Raw genomic sequence first — 16,674 nt, 5'->3', positions numbered from 1 at the left:
TAATGACTAGTTTTATATAAATGCGGCTCACGCTGCGCAGCTGTGTAGTGTAGAAATCACACCCAGTGTGAAGTGAGCAGTGTATTAAGCATCGCGCGAAGCTTGGCCACTGTGACCCTGGGCGTACATACGGACAAAGCCAGATGTTGGAGCTAAGTGAACTGTGACATAACTGTGACATCACTGTCAATATAAGAGAAGGTATGTTCAACCATCCAGTACAGTTTGCAGAGTGTTGGTTGTGGAGTGAAAATACTAAGAAACTAAGATAAAGGTATACAGATAGCAATTAATATTCCGCAAACATGCAGATTTTTGTGAAGACCCTCACTGGCAAGACCATCACCTTGGAGGTTGAGGCAAGTGATAACATTGAGAATGTCAAAGCCAAGATCCAAGACAAGGAAGGAATTCCCCCTGACCAACAGAGACTGATCTTCGCTGGTAAGCAGCTGGAAGATGGACGCACCCTTTCTGACTACAACATCCAGAAAGAATCCACCCTCCATCTTGTGCTGCGTCTGAGGGGAGGAATGCAGATCTTCGTCAAGACCCTCACAGGCAAGACCATCACCTTGGAGGTTGAGGCAAGTGACAACATTGAGAATGTCAAAGCCAAGATCCAAGACAAGGAAGGAATTCCCCCTGACCAGCAGCGACTGATCTTTGCTGGCAAGCAACTGGAAGATGGACGTACCCTTTCTGACTACAACATCCAGAAAGAATCCACCCTCCACCTTGTCCTGCGCCTGAGGGGAGGGCAGTAAATTATTCCATCATTCCCCTGTCAGCATGTGCATTTATACACAACTTTCCAACATCCCAACGTGCATTGCGCAGAAGTTGCACGGAGCTTCCGGCATCGCAGCAGAGTGTGATCTACAAGCTCACACCGGCTGCATCTGCGACGCGACGGGAGCTTGTATGTCTGCTGTTTACCGGAAGTCTGGTGCAAAAAAATCTCCAGTAAATTCCCGCGGAAAGAGGTGGATAGAGGGGCATTTTCCACCAAAAGAACCTTGGTTCAAGAACCAGTGCCGTTCACCTTTTTTGGAACCTTGGTTCATTCTTGTGAACTGGCCACGAACCGGCTTGCGTTTCCACCAGATTGAACCAAAGAAACCAAGGATTTTGTGGTTCCCAACTCCGGTTCTCGGTGGAAAAGCTCACCTCTGGTTCATCCCATAGGCGGGAAAACAAACCGAACCGGTTCTTTGCCAGTCGCGCTTAATGCACATGACAGAGGGGCCTGGGTCGGAACCAACCTCATAATCAATTGCAATAACTAAAGAAAAAAATCAAACCTCGGTTCGAAGTGGAGCGGTGAATTTGAGCAGCTGTACCCTATGTGAGTGAGTGAGTGAGTGTAAACTGTGCCTGTGAGTGAGTGGTGAGTGTGCCTGGCCTGCACAAAACAGCGCCCCTCCTTTAACTAGTGTGTTGTGTGTGGCCACTCAAGGTATTGCCCAGGCTACGGACACGGCCAGCCAGCCACCCAGCCAGCCAGCCACCCAGCCAGCCACCCAGCCACATACCCACGGATATACCTGTTCATTGGGAGCGCTTTCACCGCTCCAAAAAAAAAAAAAAAATGTGTATTTAATAATGGTAATACAACGTTTGATACAGTCAGAAAATGGGAAATAAAATCTATTAAAAAGAGGCGGCGTGGTGTTTCACAGAGCTAGTGCATATACCATGATCACATGCAGTATGGGGCTTTTTCCATCGGCAAAGAACTGGTTCAAGAACCAGTGCTGGTTCACCTTTCTTGGAACCTTGGTTCGTACTTGCAAAGCGCCTTGCGTTTCCACCAGATTGAACCAGAGGAACCAAGGATTTTGTGGTTCCCGTTCGGAACCAACTTTTACGGTTCGGAACCAACTCCGGTTCTCGGTGGAAAAGCTCACTTCTGGTTCATCCCATAGGCGGGAGAAAGAACCAGAACCGGTTCTTTGCTGGTGGAAAAGGCCTTTATGTGCCTTGGACAGATTCAGACCAGGGTCAGCTGAATGAGGACCGGAGCCTTTCTTTATATGGTATGTGCACTTACTTGGTGACCCACTGAGGCGCCAAAAAAATAAAAAAAATGCCTCTCAAAATCCAACCCTATACGTTCTCGTCGTGAGAGGTGGAAGCAGGTAATACTGACTAACAGGGCTCTGGTAAAACATGCATGGCTAATCATCTGCAGTGGAAATAAATGAAGATTACAAACTATTTTCAGCCCAATCACAGATCTATTGAATCTCATTATTAGAATTTTGGAAAATATAAAACACATGAAAATGTGTAAATATCAACCATCAACGTTTCCACTGCAATTGCCTTTCAAAATAGATTTAAAACCTTTAACACTGAACATTAGGCCATAGCTTATCATGTTGGTAGTTAAATGGTAAATGTTGGTAGGTAAATACAAAAGAAAAACAAGAGATGAATGATGGTTATTCATTTATACGCCATGCAAAATTGTCGTTTGTTGAAAGTAGCTGATCCTACAAGCTCACAACGTGTCATAACGTGATCCATTATGAGAATTAATATTTTCATGTGACACATGAGCTTGTAGATCTGCTTTCTGACACGCGACACTGTCATACGACCAAGTATAAATCAGGCTCATGGACTCCTGTCCATGATAAAGTAGTCTGTGCCCAAATATGGAGATACGTCACACTAATGGCATCTGGTAGCCTATAGTGATGAATTTAACAGCCGTTTTACTCCCTCACTACACGTAGTGTTGTGAGTTCAAATCTCACTGTCAACAGATATTCTGTCTTCTTCATCTGCATATTTTCCTAAAAGTCATCACCTTTTTTCCCCAACATCTTCCTCCTCCTCATCATCATCTCATAACCATCTTCTATGCTTGGACCCTGTTGACACTTGCATTTTTATGTATTTATTTATTTATTTACATATTTATTTATTACTGTTATTTGTGTGTGTGTGTGTGTGTGTGTGTGTGTGTGTGTGTGTGTGTGTGTGTGTGTGTGTGTGTGTGTGTGTGTGTGTGTGTGTGTGTGTGTGTGTAGCAGAGTGACTCACTGCCTCAGCCTGATGGGCCTCAAAAGGCTAGTATCTCCCCTGGTCCACATATCCCTTTGGTCTGATGGTTAAGATGTTAGACTTTCACAAGGGAGACCCGGGCTGTGTCATTCTTTTGCTGTTGCTGTCGGTAGTCATGGCTGCCAGTTCCCACCTGATGTCATGTGGGACTTCAGACAGCTCCAGACCATACTGAGTGACTGCTAGCTTGCATAACATCTTCAGGCTAGGATTTAAGTCTAGGATATACAGGTAGGGGCCAGCAGAACCGATGTAGTTTCCTTTGAATCCTCCATGGATGATAATGCAATCTCCCACCATGCAACAGCACATGTCCCAGCCATCCTACCGGGGGCTTTCCCCTTTGGCTCAACCTGCTTCCATGAAAAGGTCTCTTGATTGAATTTCCACAGATCATTGAAGTTCTGGTAGTTCCTGTTGCTGCCACCAAATATGTACAGCTCTCCATTGTAGGCAAAGGCTGAATGACTACTGCGTTCTTCTGGGAGAAGGTGTCCAGAAGGCATGCTCAGCCAGCAGTTGGTCTCTGTGTCAAACACTGTGACCTTGTTGTTGGGGTACCGGTAGGCTGTGCCACTTCTCCAGCCCCCAAATACAATCATCTTTGTTCCAATGATAGTTGCAGAGTGACATTCTGAAACAGGTGGCGGAGTTCCTCTTGTGTTAATTAAAGACCAGACCATTATGCTGGTGTCCAACTTGTACATGTCATTAGTATATCCAGTCAGCTGGGTTTTTCCTCCATATACATACATGACCTTCTCCAGGACACAGGCTGAGTGGTCGCTCCTTGCTCCTGGAATAGTCCCAGAAATATTGGGTTTGAACCAGCTGTGGGTGTCGACATCAAAGGCATAAAGTACATTGCAGTACGGACAGCCTCCCCAGAGGTAGACAATCTCCTCTACCAGCACAGCTGTGTGGCCCCAGTGTCCGGAGGGAACCTCAATGGGACGTTGTCCTCTTCCATTTGTCACTGGGGGCAACTTCCTCCAACGCAAAGACAATGTGTTGAAGATGTAGACTTCGATCTGATTGTAGATGTATCCTCCAAATGAGTACAGCTTGTGTCCAACTACCACAGCAGCATGGTAGTCTTTAGGTTCTTCTTTCAGATGTATCGTCCAGTGTATCATTTCACGCACCAGCACCACAAATTTACAGTAGAGGTTGTTAGAAGATAAGGCAATGTGTTGCTAAAATTTGCTGAATGGCATTGTGTTGTACAATAAAAACATTTAAAAGGACAATCACATTGGATGTGATGACAATGTTGTGATTATATGAAACTAGAGATCTGTGCCCGCTTCACCCGTTTTATAGTAAAATATTATGATGTCACGTGAAACTTGACCAATCATGGAGATTGACCCATTTACCAATCCTCAAGCTCATTTATGACCATCTGATTGGCGTTTATAGACGGCCTCTCTCTTACCCTTACATAGCCTTGATATTTTTACGTCATCCTTTGCCACTCTCTGATTGGCTTCCGTGATGGGACTGGGACTTTTGACGTGCGTTATCCTTTGCTAAGCGTATCCTTTTGAGTTTTTGAGCGGTGCAAACCGCTCCTATAAGTGGCTGTGCGTGTGTCTGTAGCCTTTTTCCTCAGCGTTTTGCCATAGTAAAATGTGTGTACGTAGCATCATGTTTGTCTAGTGATGTCATATGTCGTATGTCTGTAGCCTTTTTCCTCAGCGTTTTGCCATAGCAAAACGTGTGTGTAGTATAGCCTGTACATCCTAGACTTAAATCCTAGTCTGTTTATACAAGCACGACCACCGCTCACTTCACATTGGGTGTGATTTTTCTCAGGATTTCTTGATCACCGATGGCGCACCACCCTCTTTTTCTGGGACATCTGTTGCTGTTGATGTTGTTTCCTGGAACATTTCTAGAGCTTTTTTTAAACTTTCTCTTTCTCTTTCCGCTGACTGTTATGATTTTTCGATATTATATCGTCACCCTTTGCCCCTCTCTTATTGGCTACGGGTATAGACTACGGGATATTTATATCAGGTTGCACTTGTTGATGGCGACGTCACCAAGAATGCTGGTCCCTCATTGGCAATTCAAAATTCATTGAATTAGAAAACTAAATCTTTAAGAAGTAGTGAAAATAGCCAATCTTGCAAGCGTCTAATTACACCTGTGCTTGCATGGTATCAAACACGACACACGTGCATATCTCCTTTATGGGCTGTTGTGACATCAGCTGTGGTTGCCTACAAATCAAATCCGCTTTCTACAATCTTTATTAGTGAAACTGTAGCACATTTCCTTTCGGTTGCATATTAAACCTTTCAGGCCATCTATCTTTATTTCCCACAAAAATAGGGTTATAAAAAACAAAACCATAACATTTACTTTCTCCAAGATGTATTCATTTGGCATGTTCGATGTTTTTGATTCCAAATGAATACATTTTAACTCTTTCATGGGAATTGGCAGAGTACTTTAACCCAATTAAATAAATACAACTATAGAACACAATAATTCCACCAAAATTAATAAACATGGTCAGCTGAATAAAGTAGCATGTTTTAAATCATTATTACATCATTAAAGCTATACATATTATCAATGAATTGCTGTAGGCTACAGATTATAACCACAATTCATAAATGTGTAACTTTTTCCTGCTATGCATGCCTTGATAATTTGTATACAGTATAGGTTTACTATTAGCTGAAAGTGAACTTTCTGGTGACCTGTCAGATGTTTTTGCCAAGAAGTTGAATGAGAAAGAAGTTCCTTCAGAGTGTGCGTGCCCTGCAGTTGATGGCTGAGCCAGTGCTACAGAGTGTGATCACAGATGAACCTTTTAAGAATGCACATGGACCTGATGAGAGCCTTGGATCAGATTGCAATTGCTGTCATATATCTAGTCTGAACATGAGATGACTGCCTTCTCCATCTGATGGTATGGCCTCTACTACCTGAAAAGCTATACCTTCACATGTCCAAAGGTATTTTCTCTAGGCAACATTGCTGGAGCATGGAATAGTCGGTGGACCAACCTGTTCAGAGTTCACCTTCATAAGGAATCTGCTACGCTTGTTCAACAACTTTTATGAACGTGTAGTGTGGTGAAGTAAGCATGTATGTACATTTCATTGTATGGCACTTCTCTCAGAGAGAAAGTACTTTACATACAACGGAAATAAAGACACAGCCTGAAGCATTCAAAATATTAAAAACTAGTTTCTTAGTTGTTTTGTCATAATATATTGAAATTAGAAATGTTACGAATGTATATGTCCCCATAAACTTTGGTATTCTGAACATTTTGAGCACCACAGAAAATGTGTAGCTCCAACGGTTTAGAAGCCATATGTTGGAAGTTGTGGTAATTTATAAAAAGGCGTGGTAATTTTCAGGTATTTCGTCCCGGATCTTAAGTTGTTCCTTGGGGTCATATTAGCCAAGAACAGTTGAGATATTATCTCCTAAATTAAGTGCATATTCAGGTCCTAGACTAGTTTGGGGGCTAGGAGGACCAAGAGTCTAGGGCGAGTGGATTGTTGTCCTGGGGTTTTTTAGCGAAGGTTCTGTCATCATCCCTGCTTTATCTATCTATCTATCTATCTATCTATCTATCTATCTATCTATCTATCTATCTATCTATTTATCTATCTATCAGTCTGTTTATGCCTGTATAACCATTCAGAGAGGGGCAACGGGTGGTGTCTCCATGATTGGTCAAGCCACGTGACATCACGTGATAATGATGCATCATAATATCAAGGCATATATAAGGCTGCACGTGGCGGTGTTGCTCTTTTAAAGGCAGAGAGACAGAGAGCTGTCAGTCAGGAAAGCATAACCTTATTTACCAGCTTTTTTGTTTCATAATTTGACAGGCCACGGCTGTGACAGCATCAAGTGCAATGGCTTCAGGGGCGGGTGACCCTGCACCGTCCTTGTCCCGGTTCAGGGGTGCTCTGGTGGGAGCTGTGCTGGGTGATTGTGTTGGCTTGAAATTTGAGGGAGCGATGGAGGTTCCCATGGAGGAGGTTCTGCAACACCTGAGCAGCCTGGACGACGACACAAAAGGAGACGGTATTCTCGAATACAGCGACGACATAGCCATGACACAATGTGTGGCCCAGTCCCTGCTGGGCCGGGCTGGGTTTGATGAGCAGGACATGGCTGGCAGGTTTGCTAAGGAATACTGTGATTCTCCTGGCAGGGGGTACGGTCCTGGAGTGGTTCAGGTGCTGGAGAAGCTGTCCTGTCCGCAGCTCGGCGATGTGTACCAGCCAGCCAGGGACCAGTTCAATGGCAGAGGCTCCTTTGGGAACGGCGGGGCCATGAGGGCGTCTCCCTTCGCTCTGGCTTTCCCTGCCGTGGCTGACGTCAAGAGGTTCGCCTGTCGAGGGGCCATGCTAACGCATTCCTGTTCTTTGGGTTACAATGGAGCTGTACTGCAGGCACTGGCTGTCCACCTCTCACTGCAGGGGGCGCTAGATGTTCCCCAGCAATTCATCAGCAGGCTGATCGAAGAGATGGAAGAGGTTGAGGAGGATGTGTCCGCACGCAATGATGCCAGAGTCCTGAAAGAAGCTGAAAAGCCATTCTGTGAGCGCCTACGCAGAGTTAAACACATGATGGACAGGAGTACGGTCAGCATAGGAGAGGTCGTCTCTGAACTCGGTAACGATATTGCAGCTCTCCACTCCGTCCCCACTGCCATCTTCTGTGTGCTCCACTGTCTACAGCCCAGAGATTGCCTTCCAGAGCACTACGAAGGAGTGCAGAGGACACTGGCATACAGCCTGGCCCTTGGCGGGGACACAGACACCATAGCTTGCATGGCCGGGGCCATTGCCGGGGCCCACTATGGCATTGAGGCCATTCCACTGGCGTGGATCGGGCGCTGTGAGGGAACTGGAGATGCCAATGTGACTGCAGAGCGCCTTCACATGCTACACCACCAGTCACTTCAGGAAGAAGTTAGTGGGACAGGAAAGCAGGGCTGTAGTGACGAATCAGACAACCAGTCAGATACTATGAGCTGCACACAAGAAGAGATTCAGAGTGACGTTTGAACTGGACTCGTATATGGAGGGACAGAGTGGTGGAAAGTAACTAATGCACTTTACTTTACTTGAGTACTGTATTTTACTTTGCAGATTTACATTACAGGGGTCAGCCGGTGTGCTAGGTGACCTGTGACTGCATCATCTCTCATAAGGACACATCTGATACCAGTTGGCCTATCGCTAGAGAGCCACACTGTTGTTGGTCAGCAAGTCAAGAGGTGAAAGACACGATACCTTGCAGCAGGTACGTTCAATGTTCTTTTAATCCCCTTTTTCACGCTTGTGAACTTGCTCACATTGCTGTATGTATGTCAGCTTGTCAGAGAGAGAGAGTGCACGCTGTGAACAGAGGACGAGGACCTTCAATTGTGTTTATGGACAAATATAATATATCTTGTGTCCTGTGAAAGGCGAACAAAAGAGGTTGATTCCGATTCTCTAAAAAAGAACGAAAAGGGAAAAAAATAAACAAAACAGGAGACCACAAGGCGAGGTAAATGTAATTTCCCCATCTCTTGTGTATAGGCCTACTGTATATAGTGTTTGTATTTTATTCAATCAATCAATCAATCAATCAATGGTCTTTAGTTGGCGTATAGATGTTCCTATAATTCATTTCTGAATTGCAAAAATATGTGCATACATATTTCAAGTACAAAAGTACATTTCTGGGGAAATGTATGTGTTTTGAAATGTGAAGGTGAAAGCTATCTAAATGAAAACTTTAATCTGGGAAATAACCTGTAAATGCAATCTGCAGGACACTTGGAAGTTGGAACATTATAGTTAGTTCATTTGCCAGTAGATGGCGACAAATCACATCACTTAGAGTCTTAGACTCTACCATGGGTAGTCTTAGAGGGAGAGAATTGATTGATTGAAGACTTTATTAGAAGTTTGCATAGGAAAAGGTACAGTTTCATGACGGTACAGTTCACTGGTACAAGGTCTACTAAAAGGAGATCCATGAAAAGACTAAGCTTATTTCCACTGGAAACCATTGAAGTATCTCATATAACATTGAATGACAGACAAATAGAACACAGTACTATGCAGTAGATATGTAAAGAAAAACAAAATAGAAGACAGTAAGTCAAAACAAACAGTATATACAAAGAAGGGGCAGGGGAGGGTAGGGTTGGGCTAGATTCTTTTTTACCAGTTGCGAACGGCTGCTGCCTGTAAGTGGTTTTTCAGGGCAATTTTAAAGGATGCTAGTGATCCACACTCCTTTGTGGCCTTCGGTAAGGCTTTCCACATTTTGGTGGTATAGCAGAAAAAAGAGTTTGACCCTTTGTTGGTTTTGACTCTGGGTTGAAAGTGATCTGTGGCGCTGCCTCTGGTGTTGTAATTATGGACATCCTTAATGTTTATAAAGTATTTTGACAGGTACTTGGGTATCATAGTGGTGTAGTGTATCTTGTACACCAGGCCCATTGCAAGTTGCTGTACTCTGTCAACTACTCTGAGCCACCCCACTCTTAACTGGTGAGTAGCGGTGAGGTGAGTCTGATAGGGAAGTCTAAGCAGGACCCTAATTAGTTTATTTTGGGCTGTTTGTAGTTTAGTTTTCAGGGCTTGTGGGGCGTCACAATACCATACGTGGACTCCGTAGTCAAAGAGGGGCTGGATTATTGCACCAGCTATGGTCTTCAGTGTGTTGGAATTGACCATCGGGGCGATCCAGAACACCAGCCATGGCTAAGAAAGAGAGTAAGAGACTGATCCATCTACTCATCTGATGGCAAAGCTATAGCTGTTTTTCTGTCTGGCAGAAACCTCATTTCCATATTTTAACTTTTTAAGTTAATATCTACTGCTTCATACTACAGTGTACAAAATAAGTAGCTGATCTTTTATCTGCTATTTTTAGGCCTACGTGACACTGACCACGGTACTGACATGATACCGTAACCAGGATACTGACATATACTGACCATGACTAACCAGGATACTGACATGGTATGAGCTGAGGGGAACACTTATGTTCGAAACTACTAGAGCTAGAACAAAGGTGATTGACATCGGTTATGGCAAAAATAAGGAATAGTTGTGATAGACTATTTGAGCTTTTCAATCTATAAATTCAAGATAATGCTTAAAGATAATATAGTAAATAAATATAAAACATTATACTCCAACACTAGAAATACTGTTCCTTCGAAACAGTGTGGGCTCGCTTCCAACCCAACAAATAGGATACTTTAAGCTACTGTAAGGTACAGTACCTTACAGTATTGTACTGTACCTTACTATACTGTACTGCACCTTACTGTACTGTACTGTACTGTACTGTACTGTACTGTACTGTACTGTACTGTACTGTACTGTAACCTACTGTACTTTACTGTACTCTACTGTACTGTACTTTACTGTATTCTACTGTAACTTACTGTACTTTACTGTACTCTACTGTACCTTACTGTACTGTACTCTACTGTACCTTACTGTACTGTACTGTACCTTACTGTACTATACTATACTGTACTCTACTGTACCGTACTGTACCTTACTGTACTGTACTCTACTGTACCCTACTATACTGTACTTTACTGTACTCTACTGTACTTTACTGTACTCCACTGTACCTTACTGTACTTTATTCTACTTTACTGTACTTTATTGTACTTTACTGTACTCTACTGTACCTTACTGTACTGTATTGTACTTTACTGTACCTTACTGTACTGTACTCTACTGTACCTTTCTGTACTGTACCTTTCTGTACCTTACTGTACTTTACTGTACTCTACTGAACCTTACTGTACTTTTACTGTACTCTACTGAACCTTACTGTACTGTACATATTCTATGTGTTCTAGATCTACATTTTTGATTCTGTGTTTGGGAACCAGCAACTGTCAAATGGACTCCAACTGTAGTGGAGTATATTGAGTGCATATACTGTAGGCTAACAATCCCAGATCACATCTGTCCTCCACTATGTCTATAACCAAGGCGTTCTTCTATGTGGCCACTCCAGACTGAGGAGTGGAGCATGGCTTTTATTGTGTTTGTGGATCTGACTTGGAAATGCATTGGTTTTGATATCTCCCTGACAACCAACAACAACCACTAATATGGCTGACTGTCCCTGCGGGCTCTAGGATATATGGCTATGGGATTTACATCCCATCGCCCGGACTTGATTCTTGATCACAGCTGTGTAATCAGTAGAGTGGAGAGGGACATTTATTTATAGTTTTAACTATAACTATAGTTTTATACATCACACAGCTTAGACATTTGGATCAAATCAGAGAGCAGACCTGTGTGAACGCAATGATATAGATAGCATATCTGAAGTGTGAACACTGCAGCCACAGCGCCTTAACATAAACATGGGTCTATTATCCTTCTCTCCACTCTGTCCCCACTCACTAAACCCATTGGAAATGCATTGGGTGCTTAAAGTTAAACATTTTTATTTTTTTATATTTATACTACAAAACATTTCAAAACCAAAAGTACAAGCACACGTGTCCTCAGTAAGCTGAACACATAAAAATTTGAATGGTGTTGAAAGGTGTAAGCGTTTAAGAGATGAAGCGCACCAAAGTTTTGAGGAGATACTGACTGACTGATAGATAAACTAGAAATACTGTTCCTTCGAAACAGTGTGGGCTCGGTTCCAACCCAACAAATAGGATAAGGTACTGTAAGGTACAGTACCTTACAGTATTGTACTGTACCTTACTATACTGTACTGCACCTTACTGTACTGTACTGTACTGTACTGTACTGTACTGTACTGTACTGTACTGTAACTTACTGTACTTTACTGTACTCTACTGTACTGTACTTTACTGTATTCTACTGTAACTTACTGTACTTTACTGTACTCTACTGTACCTTACTGTACTGTACTCTACTGTACCTTACTGTACTGTACTGTACCTTACTGTACTATACTATACTGTACTCTACTGTACCGTACTGTACCTTACTGTACTGTACTCTACTGTACCTTACTATACTGTACTTTACTGTACTCTACTGTACTTTACTGTACTCCACTGTACCTTACTGTACTTTATTCTACTTTACTGTACTTTATTGTACTTTACTGTACTCTACTGTACCTTACTGTACTGTATTGTACTTTACTGTACCTTACTGTACTGTACTCTACTGTACCTTTCTGTACTGTACCTTTCTGTACCTTACTGTACTTTACTGTACTCTACTGAACCTTACTGTACTTTTACTGTACTCTACTGAACCTTACTGTACTGTACATATTCTATGTGTTCTAGATCTACATTTTTGATTCTGTGTTTGGGAACCAGCAACTGTCAAATGGACTCCAACTGTAGTGGAGTATATTGAGTGCATATACTGTAGGCTAACAATCCCAGATCACATATGTCCTCCACTATGTCTATAACCAAGGCGTTCTTCTATGTGGCCACTCCAGACTGAGGAGTGGAGCATGGCTTTTATTGTGTTTGTGGATCTGACTTGGAAATGCATTGGTTTTGATATCTCCCTGACAACCAACAACAACCACTAATATGGCTGACTGTCCCTGCGGGCTCTAGGATATATGGCTATGGGATTTACATCCCATCGCCCGGACTTGATTCTTGATCACAGCTGTGTAATCAGTAGAGTGGAGAGGGACATTTATTTATAGTTTTAACTATAACTATAGTTTTATACATCACAAAGCTTAGACATTTGGATCAAATCAGAGAGCAGACCTGTGTGAACGCAATGATATAGATAGCATATCTGAAGTGTGAACACTGCAGCCACAGCGCCTTAACATAAACATGGGTCTATTATCCTTCTCTCCACTCACCACTCCACTGTCCCCACTCACTAAACCCATTGGAAATGCATTGGGTGCTTAAAGTTAAACATTTTTATTTTTTTATATTTATACTACAAAACATTTCAAAACCAAAAATACAAGCACACTTGTCCTCAGTAAGCTGAACACATAAAAATTTGAATGGTGTTGAAAGGTGTAAGCGTTTAAGAGATGAAGCGCGCCAAAGTTTTGAGGAGATACACATATAGCTATAAATAATGAAGATAACATACGTGTGCTCGCCTTCCAGGCGAGCCCACAATTATAATCCATAAAATATTATTACTAGTATGTGAAACGTCAAGATGTTTGTTTTTGTCTTATGTTTTTTCTATTGTTTCTGTATTATGTATGATAAGGTAAAAAAATAGGTATGCTTTAACCTTCCTGCAGTGTTCGCAGAGGTGACCAGGGGTGTCGCACTACATTCTGGGCCCTGGGTACTTTAACTATTGAAAAATAGCAGACATACAAGCTCACAGCGCAGCACGAGTGCCGCGCTGCGAGTTTGTAGATCTGCTATTTTTTTTAAATCTTGAAAATGTGTGCAAGTCTTTGAATATTTCAAATCCTTCTATGGTTTTTTGAAAAACCTATATGTTTCTACGTCAGTGGTGCTCAAACCTTTTCATGTGAAGGACGCCCCAAAATGATATGTATTTGGCCACGGACCGTCGGACCCCCATCTCAAAATGTTTAGTTCCAGGGACCCCCCAGAAGCAAAATTTGCAAAAATTTTCAAAAATAGCAGATCTACAAGCTGTGAGCTTGTAGATCTGCTATTTTTCAATAGCTAAAGTATAAAATAATTAAGGCCCCTCCACCTTGGGCCCTAGTAACTCAGTCCCACTTTTCCCCCCTTAGTGACGCCCCTGCATGATACCATGGTAAACTGACAAGGCCATGACAGCCCTGTCATTCAGTGCTGTGAGAGGGTACTTAGCGGGGCAGATAAATGCATTTTTGCACTAAAATACTTCAGAAGTGGAAAGAAACCTAAAACTTAGGGGTAAGTACTCCTTAGGGGTTGTTCCTATGATAAAACACATTAGACACTGAAAAATCAAAATGGCTGCCATGTTTCCAAGATGGCTGCCTCTGAACAGTACCCCAGCCAGTTAATGTCCGATTTTCATAATATTAGAGTTGTTTTGTAGGTTTTAAAACATCCTGAGTTCATTTATTACACTTTTAAAGCAGCCAGAATAACCTTTCTGACTTTTGGTTGGGGTCTTTCCTCACCTGGGACCCCCCAAACAGACCCCTGAGCCTATTTCAGTAATCGCATTGCTCCTGCTCCAGAGCAATGTTAAATTAGATCATAACTGAAGCATTAAATTTGTTGTAACTGGGCTCTGAAAGCAAAAATGAGTAGTAGCAAATACCCAGGGGTCTTCCACAGGGGGTCCGGGACCCCTAGGGGGTCCTCAGAGTTACTACAGGGGGCCTGCCGTATCTTGATGGGGAAGTTCTTTTCTTTTTTTAACTGTTTTTATTAGTATTCTCACACACACACACCTCTTTGTTGTTGTAAAGAAATTCACTACTATACATGTCCTCCCTAATAGTGTTGACAGTTTCCACTATAGCATTTGCAGGGAGGAGAGTGCAAGGCAGGTTATTGTTTGAGCAGCTGCACCGTCCCTTGTAACCTGCTTTGCAGCCACATTTGATGAGCTCAAGTACTGCCTTTGCAGCAGGGAGGGCAAGAAACCTGACTGGACATACCCTCCACTCTCTGAATTCCATCTATTTTTTTCAATTGATGGAAGCTCAGGGCAATTTGTCAGGTATGACAAAGTAGGCATCATAATAGGATACCTTCATCAAGGGACATGATTTTGAGGAAGTGCAAACACATGAAGAGGCTGATACCCCGATTCCTTATCAAGTCCTTGCCTCCGGTACAAAAAAAGGAAATTTATATATTTGAGTGAGTTCAAGTTATTGGATGTTACAAATGTCAAGGGTTCCTTTGCGTACATAGTTTTTCAGGTGCTGACTGGGGAAGAACATTTGTTGGAATCACCAAAAAGATTGCAACATTGCAGTCGGAACATTTTGCATGCCATGTTTACAGTTCAAAAGGTCCAACAACCCTGGGATTACTCAGATGGGAACTATTTCTGTCAAAGAACTTGGAGGGTGAGATGCTACCTCCAACTCGTGCTGCACTGCTACCACATTACCTCCGCGCCAACTCTGTGCAGGATAAATCATACCTGACCATACCATACCCTGTGCTTCCACCAATCAGAGAAAATAGATGGAATTCAGAGAGTGTAGGGTATATTCCAGTCAGGTTTCTTGCTCTCCCTGCTCCAAAGGCAGTACTTGAGCTCATCAAATGTGTCTGCAAAGCAGGTTGTAAGGGACGGTGCAGCTGCTCAAATAACCTGCCTTTCACTCTATGCTATGGTGGAGACTGTGTCAACACTATTAGGTTGGACATTGAAGATGATGATGATGAAGACGAATATATCCTGCATGTCTGAAATTACTGTATTGTAGTGAATCTCTTTGGGCGTAATTGACCATGGGCTCTAATAAGGTGAGGGTTTTGGGGTGACAATAACAAAGAGGTGTGTGTGTGTGTGTGTGTGTGTGTGTGTGTGTGTGTGTGTGTGTGTGTGTGTGTGTGTGTGTGTGTGTGTGTGTGTGTGTGTGTGTGTGTGTGTGTGTGTGTGTGTGTGTGTTTGGTCAGTGTGAGTGCAGTGCAATAAATGGAAATAATGTTCTGCACCCAAAGTGAAAAGTTGCAATACCTTCATTATTGCAATCCCTGCAGTAACAGCTGTCAACCATAACTGTTTAACACAAAAAAACATTATAAATAATACTGAGAATAGTAATAAACCATCAAAGTACAATACATAAAACCAGGATACATAAAAACATTCGAAGTTTCAAAAAGAAATTCAGATTTGGCAGGCCCCCTGTAGTAGATCTGAGGATCCCCCCCAGGGGTCCCGGACCCCCCGTGGAAGACCTCTGTTATTTGCTACCAGTCATTTTTTTTTATTTCAGAGCATATTTCAGATCTAATTTAACATTGTTCTGGAGCAGGAGCAGAGCGATTACTGAAATAGGCTCAGGGGTCTGTCCAGGTGGTCCCAGGTGAGGAAAGACCCCAACCAAAAGTCAGAAAGGTTATTCTGGCTGCTTTAAAAGTGTAATAAATGAACTCTGGATGTTTTAAAACCTACAAAACAACTTTAATATTATGAAAATTCGATATTAACTGGCTGGCGTCCTGTAAAACATATCCGAAAAGGCGGCCATCTTTAAAACTGGCGGCCATTTTGAAAATTAAGTGTCTAATGTGATTTTTCTAAAGAATGACCCAAGAGGTACACTCTGTAAAATTTTGGTGCTTCTTTCCAGAACTGAAGTATTGTTCTCCTTAACTGCCCCGCTAACTGATCTTGTAACAGGCTTTTTGTCTCCTCTCCCTTGGAAGTAGATCATCACATAACAGTCCGGTTTAAGGTCAAATCTGATATTTGGAAATCCATGAGATGTTTTCTAAATGATATAAGCAACATAATACACAATAAAAATAAAACCCAAACAATAAAGACCTGTATATTGGATTGGGGGCACTGGCCCCAAAAAGGTTGGGAAACACTACAGTGAAAGATGGAACGAAGAGGACGGATGACAGAGAGAGGACACTAAATACTAATATTAACACAGACAGGACATTTGACATCACTTATATGTTCAAAATTGTAT

The 16,674-nt window shown here is 42.4% G+C and overlaps 1 protein-coding gene across 1 annotated transcript; it reads left to right on the top strand.

The window, feature by feature from the left end:
* Positions 1-6,968: 6,968 nt before the first annotated feature.
* LOC308299625 (ADP-ribosylhydrolase ARH3-like) lies at positions 6,969-8,129 on the top strand (the record flags this gene model as incomplete). Its single annotated transcript, XM_080743420.1, has 1 exon — positions 6,969-8,129. The coding sequence occupies one exon, from the start codon at positions 6,969-6,971 to the stop codon at positions 8,127-8,129; it is 1,161 nt and encodes a 386-aa protein (XP_080599546.1).
* Between the last annotated feature and the right edge of the window lie 8,545 nt (positions 8,130-16,674).

This window comes from Nannobrachium achirus (genome assembly GCF_963921795.1).
Source record: "Nannobrachium achirus genome assembly, chromosome: 2".
Taxonomy (NCBI): domain Eukaryota; kingdom Metazoa; phylum Chordata; class Actinopteri; order Myctophiformes; family Myctophidae; genus Nannobrachium; species Nannobrachium achirus.
Note: the sequence above shows the minus strand (reverse complement) of the source record. Positions and strands in the feature narration are given on the sequence as shown.